The following is a 12,042-nucleotide window of genomic DNA, read 5'->3' as shown; positions in this document are numbered from 1 at the left end:
TATTGCGCCACTTTCATAGATGCCAACAAGCCAAACCGAATACAACAAACCATGGATTCTCGTCTAGTATCAGCTAATGTTTTTGGAGATTACATATTAGCCATTCCCGTAATGGTAATGTGAAAAACACGTTGTGCTCGTGTTGTGGAATGATTCTTACCCATAAAGATGTCGCCATCATGCAGTCCCGTAGTACATGTGTAATGGTTTCATCTTCCATCTTGTATTGTGGACACAATGAATCTGTTGTAAGCCTTCTACGTAGCCTTTCTCTATTGGTCAGGAGTCTCCCATGTAAACATTGAAAAAGGAACGTTTTTACCCTTTGTGGCCCTTGCCATATTCCACTTGGCTTAACATCTGTCGGTGACGATAGTTGTCTTAAATAATCATATGTCGATGCTATGGTAAACTGACCCGCTGCAGATAATTCCCAATATGGTTCATCTTGTGAGATAGCTAGCGTAGAAGGCATGGCTTGTAACACCTACATCACCACATTGTATGGAAGACAATTAAACAGTTTGTCATGGTCCTAGTGACCATTTGGATTCAAGAAGTCTCGCACTAAAGCCTTATCTAATGTTAGATTTGCCATTCTGTATGTTATATCAACCAACGTTTTGTCACCTAGACATTTATCCTTCCAAAAATTCACTGACATGCCATCTGCAATTAGCCATCTGGTAGCAAACATAAAGACTGGTCATAGTCGAGTTAATGCAATCCATAAGTTAGAAGCTCCACTTCTTTGAATATTTCTTAGCCTTCAAGGAATATTAATATTATACTTATCATTCAGTATTCTAACCCAAAGTGCCTCTGTCTATTTCTAAGTTGCCACAATAATTTCAAGAGAAATGCCTCATTCATAAGTTTTATCCTTCTTATTCCCATGCCACTTTCATCCTTGGGTCGACACAATTGTTCCTAATTAATAAGATGAACCTTTCGATGGTGTTCCTCACTTCCCTATATGAAGTTTTTGCACAAGCGCTCGATTTTCTAACAAATGCTGAAAGGTATCGGCATTACTTGCATTGTATAGATCGGAATAGTCATCAATACAGATTTTAACAATGTAAGACGTCCTGCAAATGAGAACGTTAATGCCTTCCAAGAACTAAGTCTCATACGAACTTTGTCAACCAAATAATTATACGAACTTATTCTTTTATGGCCAATCAATAACGGGAGCCCAAGATATTTGCCAAGATCATCAGAATATTGAAATCCATAACAACTCATTAAATTATTGATGGTGCCCTGACCCACGTTCCTTAAGCAATAAAATAAAGACTTTTCCACATTCACCTTTTGTCTTGAGCATGCACAAAACTCCTCAAGAACTCCATTTATCACCTCTATCTATTCAACTAAAGCCTCTGCAAAGAGTATCAGATCATCAGCAAAAAATAAATGAATTAGTTGTAGGCACCTAAAACTTAACTTCACCAGTTTCCATGTGCCATTTGCAATAGCTGCATTAATCCCATGAGCAAGTCTCTCAATGCACAGTACAAACAAGTAGGGAGATAATGGGACTCCTTGTCTAACACCTCTCAATTGATAAAAGGTTGTCGAGTGGGATCTATTCCATAGAATCCTTGTGTTGTTGCACTACCAACTTCAAGTCAACAGATTCACAATTTTATTTGGAATTATGGCCTCCACTAATGTGTCATAGATAAAAGCCCAATCAAGCCTATCTTATGCTTTTTCCAAATCTATTTTCACCATCATCCATCCGGTACATCCTTGTTTTTTCTCGAATGAATGCATTGCCTCTTGCACTACGATTATATTATCCACAATTTAATTTGTCGCCTTGGTATAAAGCTTGCCTGTGGTTCTACCACTAACAAATTCATCATTGGTTTGAGTCTGTTAGTAATAACTTTCATTAACACTTTAACCGTAACTGGAAGTAAACTAATGGGGCGAAATTGAGAAATAGTTTCTAGAGTAGACACTTTGGGGATTAAAACAATAAGTGAGTTGCACATATTATCTCCAATATCTCCACCTTCCATAACATGTGATACATATTCGACTAAACTCTGGCCAACTGTTGCCCACTGAGATTGAAAAAATAAAGCATGTAGTCCATCTAACCATGTGGCTTTCCAAGGCTTCATTTCAACTAATGCATCATACACTTCTTTACTTTCTACTGGGCGTATTAACCTTAAATAGTCCTCATCACGAAGTGTAGGAAATGCACCTTTGATGAGGTAGGATGGCAATATCCCATTATCTTTTGAATATAGTTTCCGAAAAAATGCAACAGCTTGTAATTTAAGTGTCAACTTATCATCACACCAGCTCTTGTGCTCAACTTTCAACCTCACGATCTTTAGCTTATTTTTCCAACGAGCCACCCCGAACATGAAAATACTTGGTATCTGCATCCCCAAATTTGATCCAATCAGTTTTAGCTTTTTGCATCCAAAAGGCCTCCTCTTGCTTAAGGATTTTCACATATTCTACTCTCAAGTTATTTTCCAACTCTTGAAGGTATGGAGATTGGCGATGCTCCAAAGCTTTTTCAATGCCACCCAATTGCACCAACAATCATTTCTTTTTGTGAAAAATATTGCCAAAAACTCTCCTATTCCATTGGCGAGCCTTAATAGTAAAATTTACGATATCTACAGCTAGATTATCCGAATTTTCCCATGCCTGCTGAGCAAAACTATCAAAGTCGTCATGAGTTAGTCATGCAGACTAAAAGTGACAGACAGATGATGGTTGACGATCATAGTGGTCATCTAACACTACAAGTAGTGGTCGATGGTCAAAGTGCATCCTAGGTAAATGATGAACTACCCGCCTCCTGAAACAAACACCTCAATCCGACATTACAAATGGCCCTGCCAAGTCGTTCTGCCACCAAACCTCTTTGCCAAGTGAATTTTGGTCCCTTGTAACCCAAATCCAACAATTCAAAATTATCAATAAATCATTGAAATTGGGTGCAAGGTCGGCTCCCTTTCAGAGATCCTCTTACCTTTTCATGCCCAACGAGAAAAACATTAAAATCTCCTATTAGCATCCATGGTGTTTCGACTCCACTAGAAAAAGTAGATAGTTCCTCCCATAAATCACGTCTAGCTGCTTTGTTGGGACTGCCATATACTGCTAGCAAAAGCCAAGTAGATCCAACAAGATACTCAATTGACAAATGAACACATTTAAAATGGTTGCGGATCATTGAGACTTAAATATCATCCTGCCAAAGAACCCAAGTCCCTCCAACAAAGCCAAGTGTTTCCACCTTGTGAAATCTGGCAAATCTTAGACAACTGATTATTCTATCAGCCATTTCGTCACTCACTCGAGGTTTCACTAACACTAAAATTGAAAATTTGTATTGCGTAATCCAATCTTTCATTACTGCAATAAAGTCACTATTTCCTGCACCTTGACAACTCCACATAAAATTTTTTAGGCTCATAATTATATTATAAATATGAATGATAGGTTAAGAGTTCAAAGAACTCTTATTGCTATCCTCGCCCATCTTTTCGTTATTCATTGTTTGGACAACCATATCTCCCAACTTTGACCCAAGGGTCTCCTCTGTCACCATTTTACTTAGCATACTTGTGGGAGTTGATATTATCGCTCCTTTTGCTCTTGCTTTCTTTTTGAGTGAGATGATCTGTGGCCGAACACTACCTAACCTATCAAGTGGCTTCCCTTCCTTCTTTGCTACACGTACGCATCTAACTCTCTCAACCAAATTGTCTCTTTCTGTTGTTGGATTTACTAGCCTAGTAGTAGTATTACTTTCAACAGCTCTCCCACTCAGTGAAACAACTAAATGCTTGAAAGGGTCAATTACCACCTGTTGGGCCTCACGGTCAGCTTGTCTATGTTTACCACTGATATCCTTTAAGATTGTTTGGGTTTTATCAGCCTCAACTGTATTTTTATAATCACCTTTTGTCTGGAGTGGTACTCCTTTGGGCAGTTCCATCATAGTGCTAGTCGTAGTATTTTTGCGGATACTCATGTACGCTTTTATAGTGGCAATGGTCTTACTTACTGTGTTGTGCATTTTCCTTTTATTCTCAAGTACCACATCAGTCACCTTGGTATCCACCTACGTAATAGGCCCATCATTAGGCACATGATTCAATATCGTAAACCTAAAACTGTCCTTGGCGTGGTTGTTTGCCATTGTTACTACTTGCATTCTGTTCCTCCCATCATATCCTCTTAGCTTTCTCCAACTAACTAACATCTAAGGGCCATATGGTGAAGCCTCCTGTTGCTGTTCATCCGTATGTCCTCTTTCATTTGTACTAGTAAATCGAGAAGCTTTTTTATTTTGCCATTCTTCTTGGACATGACCATACAATCCACATACATAACAAATCCTAGGCAGACCCTCATATTCAACTTTGTGCATTTGTCCTTTCACGTAGATGAATGGTACCAATGGCTTTGTTAAATCCAACTCCACTACAATTCTTGCAAATTTTCCTCTCTTTTCTGAGCATGTGTTATAATCAATTTTCAACAGACGACCTAAAAGAGATGCCAATCGTCTCAGCACTGATTTGTGGTACAAATGGAACGGCATCCCTAGGAATTTGACCCAAGCTGCCACAGCAATAAGATTGTTTACGCCTCTTACATAGTTTGGTGTCCATGGTTGCACTAGCAGGTAGCTACCTTGTATCATCCAAGGACCTTCTAAGAGAGCCTTAAGACAATCCCCTTCCTCTGAGAATTTTACCAAGAAGCAGTCATCATCCAAATCAACCACTGAATATTTACCTTTAGGGTTCCACATAGAGACGATCTTATCACGCAATAGTTTGTAAGAGATTGATCACCCCAGCATTCTAATAACAACTAATATGCTCTAGTGTTTAACAAGTTCCTCATATTTCTTATCCAAGATTTCTAGTGCAGGAAACCCGTCGATTGTATCTTCCTAGAAATCCTCTATGTCATCCTTTAAATCATCCACGTTTTTCGCCTCACTTCTGGAAATATCAACATGTTCAAACGCCATATCCTCGTCAGAAAACAAATCGTCATTTGATAACAAAGTGTCATTTTCTAAGTTCATCAACACATCCCTAAAGGAGGGATTATTGTGCATGATTATCTTTGGCATCTTCCCCAGATCCGCCCCATCCTCCCCCCTCAAACGCACCTTTTTACGAGATCTATCTTCCAGTATAAAAGGCATAGTGTTTTTTGCTAGAGAGTCCTCAGCCGCCATCGTAATAACTTATCCACTTCCCTTCTCCTTAATCTCTATGAATGAAGCACTACTAATTCCTATTAACACTAAATTTAGCAAATAGATGAATAATAATCATTTTTAGCCAACAAATAACAACAAATATTTTTCATAGTTAATCCAGACAACAAAAAAGTTATATATTTCAATAAAATATTTTACACTAAAAAGAGTTTCTACAAACAAATTATTTTTCAATTACCAAACGAATTATAATAAAAAATAAATACAAAAAAAATTAGAGCATTAAGATTTTACGTAGGTTTCATTTGGTAAAAATAAAACTTTTTTTGAAAATTTTTTTAATCATTTTTCTTTGTTTGCTAATTAAAAATAAACTACTTTCGGATTAAGAGAAAAAATCATATTGAGAAGAATATCGTACATCCTTAAAAAGTGTAAGACATATTTTTCAATTTTTTTCTTGCTGCCCTGGCCCTGGGATCGATCCCAACAAGCATCATTGTCGTTGCCTCCCTCAAACAATCATTATTTCTTTCCATTTTGTTTTTTTGTAATCTCCTGCATTCAACATTCTTTTTCCCAATGAAACATCATTAACTTTTTTTAATCATCTATTTCGTAGGGATCATATCACCTATAATTATTTTTACTAAGATACTACAATGTTTAATATAATACAAAATAATTAAGATCAATTAAAGAAATAATTTTATACAATATAGAATATAAAATTTCCACACATAAAAATCTCTCGTTATTTTAATTTCTAATTTATGATTTTATTTACTTAACAAACTAATAAATATAACAATATAATGAGAAATGAATAAATAAAAAATGTTAACTATTATTTATATATGATATATTTAATATTGAAAAAATATTTTGGATGTTTTGCGTAATTGATTAATGCTTATAGTGTCATGGTAGAAAATTATTAAAGATGAAAATTTTTTTGAAGATGGGTCATGATGAAATTTTTTCTACAAAGTGATTCAAAAATATAAAATATTTTCCTCAATTTATTTAAATGATAGAAAGTATTAGATTTTTCAGTAAAATGCTTTTCACAAAAAAAATTGGTAATTTAATTTCAACTAATTACCAAATAGACTCATAGTTTGACATTAGGTTTATGGCCATTAGCATAGAATAGATTTGGCAACTTTTTAACACGACTTGTTAACACGACATGAATACGGCATAACGTTAAATTATGTTTGTAGTTTACATGATCATATTTTATATTTTAAACATGTCGACATATTTATAACATGATAATTTCATATCTTAAGAGGTTAAACTTGGTTAACTCACTTAAATAGTGTATTACATGTTTAACCTATTTAATTAATCATATTATCCTTTTTTCTTTAAAAGTATACTACTTGTATTCAATTGAGCTAAGGGTGCATGAGCAAAGAAAGCACCCTTAAGCCATCAATAATCACGCCTAATATCACCCAAGTTTCCTGAGTGTAAGCTTTAAAAGAACACAGCCATGAGCAAAATAATTGACATGGCACGTATACCGGGTCAATTTCACAAATAACGATCCTCATGCTCATAAACAATAAGCATATCATTTACCCTACTTTTTTTTTTTTGTATAATGTTTCATCAACTGATCAGTCAGACGTTTTAATATACATTGATTTTACATTTTAGGTGTTTACCAATGGAGCTTGTTGGGCCAATCTTTGAAATGGCAAAGTGCATGGGAAATATAGCGTGTATATACATCGATCATCATAGAAAACTTGAAGAAAGGATGAATAATCTTCAAAGCACACTAGATATTCTAAATATTCGGAAGAGTGACATAGATTTAAGAATAAAAGTGGAGCTTCAATGGGGAAAAGTGGTAAAGGAAGAAGTGGAGAAATGGCTTCAAGATGTTGAAAAGATCAATGATGAAGTACAAATTGTTCGACAAAAAATACAAGTTTGCCCTTATTTTTCCCGTGCAACCCTCTCCAAACATGTAGCCCAAAAAATTAAAGAAGTGGAGAAAATTAATGAAAGAGGAAGTTATCCTGAACCTCTGGTAATTGATAGACCTTTAACCTCTGGAGTGAGGTTGCAAATAGGGCATTTGGAAGGTGAAATTAGTATCAAAGAAAAAATTTGGGGACACTTGATGGGAGATGTAGTTGGAATGATTGGTATTTGTGGGATGGGAGGTATAGGAAAAACGACCATCATGAAGCACATCAACAATCAATTATTGAAGGTGCCTAGGTTTGATAAGGTAATTTGGGTCACCGTATCAAAGGAACTCAATATTGTTAAATTACAAAGGGATATTGCAAGTGCCATGAATGAACAGCTTCCGGAACATGAACTAGAACGAGTAGAAGCATTAATGGAGATTTTGGAAGAAAAGAGATATGTTTTGATCTTAGATGATGTTTGGGTTCGATTTTCTCTCATGGAGGTGGGAATTCCTGAACCATCATTCCAAAATGGAAGCAAATTGGTGCTAACTAGTAGATCGATCGAAGTTTGTACTTCTATGGGTTGTGAAGTTGTCAAAGTGCAACCACTTTCGAAAGTGGAGTCTAGAAATTTGTTCTTAAAGAATGTTGGACATGGCGTTTTGAATGTTCCAACTTTAGAACCTATTTTGAATTGCATTATTGACGAGTGTGCAGGATTGCCTCTTGCCATTGTCACCATTGCTGGAAGTATGAAAGGAGTTTATGATGCTCGTGAATGGAGGAACGCACTGGAAGAATTACGTCAACGTGTAAGAAGTGTGAAGGGTACAAATATTGAGATATTTGAGCAGTTAAAATTTAGTTATGATCGTTTGAAAGATTTGAAGATACAAAATTGTTTCTTGTATTGCTCATTGTATCCTGAAGATTGGGAAATTCCAAGAAATGAGTTAATAAAGTATTGATTTGATGAAGGACTCATCCATGAATTTGGAAGTAGACAAGTGATGTGTGATAGGGGTCATGCTATTTTAAACAGTTTGGAAAACAATTGCTTGTTAGAAAGGGTCGTTAATGGAGAAAGGGTAAAGATGCATGATGTTTTGAGAGACATGGCATTGTATATCAAAAGTACTGTTGGTTCTCGCTTTATGGTAAAAGCCGGCATGCAACTAAGGGAGTTACCAAGTGAGCAAGAATGGACAGATGATCTAGAGAAGATTTCCCTGATGCATAATTTCATATCAGAAATTCCTACCAGCATGTCACCGAAATGTCCAATCGTCTCAACCTTATTTTTACAATCGAATCAGTCATTGAAGGAGATTCCAGGATCTTTCTTTGAGCACATGCATGGTCTCAATATTCTTGATCTTTCTTTTACAGGTATCATGGATCTACCCAACTCTATCTCCAACTTGAAAAATCTCACGGCATTGTTGCTTCAAGGATGTGAGAATTTAAGATATTTGCCTTCATTGGCAAAGCTCGTGGCTCTAAAAAAGTTGGACCTTCGAGACACAAGCATCGAAGAAATCCCTCAAGGCATTGATAAGTTAGTAAATCTTACCTATCTTGATCTATACTCGAAGAGTCTAGAGGAGTTACCAACGGGAATCCTACCAAAACTCTCTCGTCTTCAATACTTGGTGGCAGATTGGGAATCAACTACATTGAAACTAAAAGGTGAGGAGGCTGGTGGATTAAAGAAGCTAGAGACAATTTGTGGCAGATTTCAAGAGCTGCAAGAGTTTAATACATATATGAAATCTACACAAGGAAAAAGGCTTACTTCTTATGTGTTAGCCGTGGGACAGCCCCAAGGATACTTTTGGTTGAAATCTAACTTTGTGAAAGATGTGATTTTGAGTGAATGCGAGGTAGGAGGAGAAGCTCCGATTTTGCTCCCAAACGATCTTCGGTGTATGAAGATTTGCGAGTGCCACAATATGAAAAGCTTAAGTGATATTTCTTTCTTCCAAAGAAATGAAACTGAGTTGAGGGAATGTGAAGTTATGGATTGTAAGGGGATAGCATGTGTGCTTGATTTGTTATCATCTCCATTGCCTTGCAGCCCACTTCAAAACCTGGAGAAGCTACTCCTTTCCGGACTCGACAAGTTGTTCACACTGGTGAAAGCACAAGAAGTAGCGACTGCGTCTACTTTGTATGCACCAACTTCACCTGGCATCTTTTCTCGTCTTAAATCATTTCACATCCATAAATGTTCAAAAATAAAGAAGTTGTTTTCGATTGACTTGCTTCGGGACCTTCAAAACCTTGAGAGGATTGAAGTTAAATCATGTGGGCTTTTGGAGGAAATAATAGCATCAGAAGAAGAGGAAAAAAGAAGTACTGATCATGCCACTATGACATTTTGCCTTCCAAAATTAAGGGAACTTGCATTGCAACAGTTACCAAGATTGAAGATGATATGTAGTAAGCATGGAGTAATGATTTGCGATTCCCTCAGTCGAATAGAAGTGATTAAATGCCCGAAATTGAAGAGGATCCCTCTGTATATTCCTCTTCATGACAATGGCCAACCATCTCCTCCTCCTTCTCTTAAAGAAATAAGAATATACCCTAAAGAATGGTTGGAATCCATTGAGTGGGATCATCCAAATGCTAAAAATGTTCTTCTTGCCTTGATGAAGTATCGGGAGAAGCACAGTTGGCAAGCTATTCGATCAGACATCTGACTGTCACCGACTCACCGGTAAGTTTTGTTATCATTACTCATTCTTTACACTAAATTTTCTTATGCTTGGTGGTGAGTCCTTTAAGAGTATGATGCAAACTCCCATGGCTTTGATTTGTATGCAGTGGTTTGGATTTATTGGCCATTTGGATGTTCGTCTGCTGTTTGAGATTTGATTTTTTGCGTGCTTATGTTGGCTTCTTCTCCATATAGTGGTTGGGTGCGTGGTTGGTTGTGCTTGGTGTTAACGCAGGCAACTGTTAGCTGTATAAATGTGTTACTCTGGCCTGGCTGTATTGCTTTCTACGTGGGGCGTTGTTCTGTTTTAGTAGTGATATTGCTATGTTTATCACTGTACTACCGGTGGGTGCAAGCTCTGGCTGATATTTGTGATATGGGGTATTAGGATTTGGGAGTTTGCTCAATGTAAGATCCAGCTATGGGTCTTGACTTGGAGGACATTTTGGCTGTTACAGATTTGTCCAAGTCCTGTATCTTTGCTGTATATTCAAAGAAATGTATAATTCAACCGTATCTTATGCCTCTATCTATACTAATTAAGATACCCTATTCTTCTCAGTTTTTTTCTTTTGTTTCATCCCAATGCTAAGTATAATTCAACTATCCTAACTAACGTGAACAGGGCCTTGTGGAGCTGCGAGCCATGAGGTGTTGGGTTGTACAAAATTTCTTCTTGATTAAAAATCTCATATATAATTTATTCACTATCATGGGACAACATGTTTTAATCTTTGTTAAAGATTATTGGTCCAACAAAAGAAAAATCTCGTGTGCTACTAAATTCAGACCATGCAAGTTGATTTGGTAGAAGCAAGCAATCAAACAGATTGAATTGTTCCTTGGACTTGAAAAGCTAGTCAATTTGGAGTCCTATTGTCTTGATGTCTGCTAATTTCGTTGACCAATGGATATGTGTGTGTGTGTGTTTTGTTTTCAATTACAGACTTTCGTTCTTTTGGAGGAAGAATAAAACAAAAAGATGCCCGTCAATGTTAGCAAAAGATTGCTTTGGGTTGGTATCCTTCTTTTATTTAATCTATTATAAAGATAAGAAAGCTGATTGAATATAATAATAATAAATTAAAATTTATTAAAATTTATTTGTTTAATTTATTTCAAAATTAAAGGTATGAATTTTGAAAAAGTTTAAGATGGAAGTAATAGAATTTAAACCTTGAGAATTGAAAGTAAAAGAATACAAAAACGATTATTATTCTTTTACTTAAAGCTCTGTCTGTTTTGATGTAAAATATTTTCAAAACTTATACCTATTTGGAAGATAGAAAATTTATTTCAAATACAAAATATTTTATGGGTCAATCGAAAAAGCAGTCATTAATTACAAAAAATGTCTTATGCCTTTGAGAAGTGTAAGACATTTTCCATTGCAAAAAATGTCTTATGCCTTTGAGAAGTGTAAGACATTTTCCAGAGTGTAAGACATTTTCCAGAGAACAGAAGATAAAACTCTTATATTAAGTCTAGGAATATAGATTTGATGAATATTAATATTTAACTTAAAATATTAAAAACAACTTAAAAATTTTTTAACTTAAAATATTAATATTTAAATTATTCAATACTATTAAAATTAAAAAAAATTTTAATGAAACCATTCAATGCAATTAATGTTTTATTTATAAATTGAATAAATCTTAGCAATAATTTTAATAAAAAATATTTCAATGATCGTTATTTGATGAATACATATGAGTATATGTTTTGGATATCCTACACAATTGATAAATATTGACATTTTTATAGTGTTCTGATTAAAAAGTGATGAGATAGAATTTTTTTTGAAAATTAAAACTTACTTTAATTATAAACTAGTATGGTATAAGAGTTAAAGGATTCTATGAAGTATTGTATTGCACTAATTATTAAATAAAATACTCAGATACAACCATGCTTAATTGGTATCTATAAACACCCGTTAAACAATCCAAACAACTTAATTGCTGTAAATTAATTTTCATCTAAAGAAAGATAAATTATCAAAAAAATGTATTGGGTTTGATACAGAGCAAATGATGAAAGTACTATTGGCAATAAGGGAGCAACAATGGTCCACACCCACATGGATGCAAAAGAGGTGTGAGACAGTTAGCAAGATTTACTACCAAGTTGACAGGCCATACATCCACCCAGCT

At 35.3% G+C, this 12,042-nt stretch overlaps 1 protein-coding gene and 1 pseudogene across 2 annotated transcripts; one reads left to right on the top strand and one right to left on the bottom strand.

The window, feature by feature from the left end:
• Positions 1 to 4,249: 4,249 nt before the first annotated feature.
• On the bottom strand, positions 4,250 to 4,804 carry LOC148761644 (uncharacterized protein At4g02000-like). Its single transcript, XM_088808675.1, has one exon. It carries the CDS (start codon positions 4,802 to 4,804, stop codon positions 4,250 to 4,252), a length of 555 nt encoding a protein of 184 aa, XP_088664801.1.
• A 2,101-nt stretch (positions 4,805 to 6,905) lies between these two features.
• LOC18594434 (putative disease resistance protein At4g27220) lies at positions 6,906 to 10,431 on the top strand (annotated as a pseudogene). Its single transcript, XR_016027521.1, has 2 exons — positions 6,906 to 9,886; positions 9,994 to 10,431. The product of XR_016027521.1 is annotated as a putative disease resistance protein At4g27220 (transcript).
• The last annotated feature ends 1,611 nt before the right edge of the window (positions 10,432 to 12,042 follow it).

The sequence above is a fragment of the Theobroma cacao genome, chromosome 7 (assembly GCF_053813885.1).
Source record: "Theobroma cacao isolate CCN51 chromosome 7, ASM5381388v1, whole genome shotgun sequence".
Taxonomy (NCBI): domain Eukaryota; kingdom Viridiplantae; phylum Streptophyta; class Magnoliopsida; order Malvales; family Malvaceae; genus Theobroma; species Theobroma cacao.
This window is presented reverse-complemented; position numbering and strand designations above follow the sequence as displayed.

Coding starts and splice junctions, on each gene's coding strand:
- LOC148761644 (XM_088808675.1), bottom strand. CDS start 4,804: ATGTGGAACCCTAAAGGTAAATATTCAGTGGTTGATTTGGATGATGAC.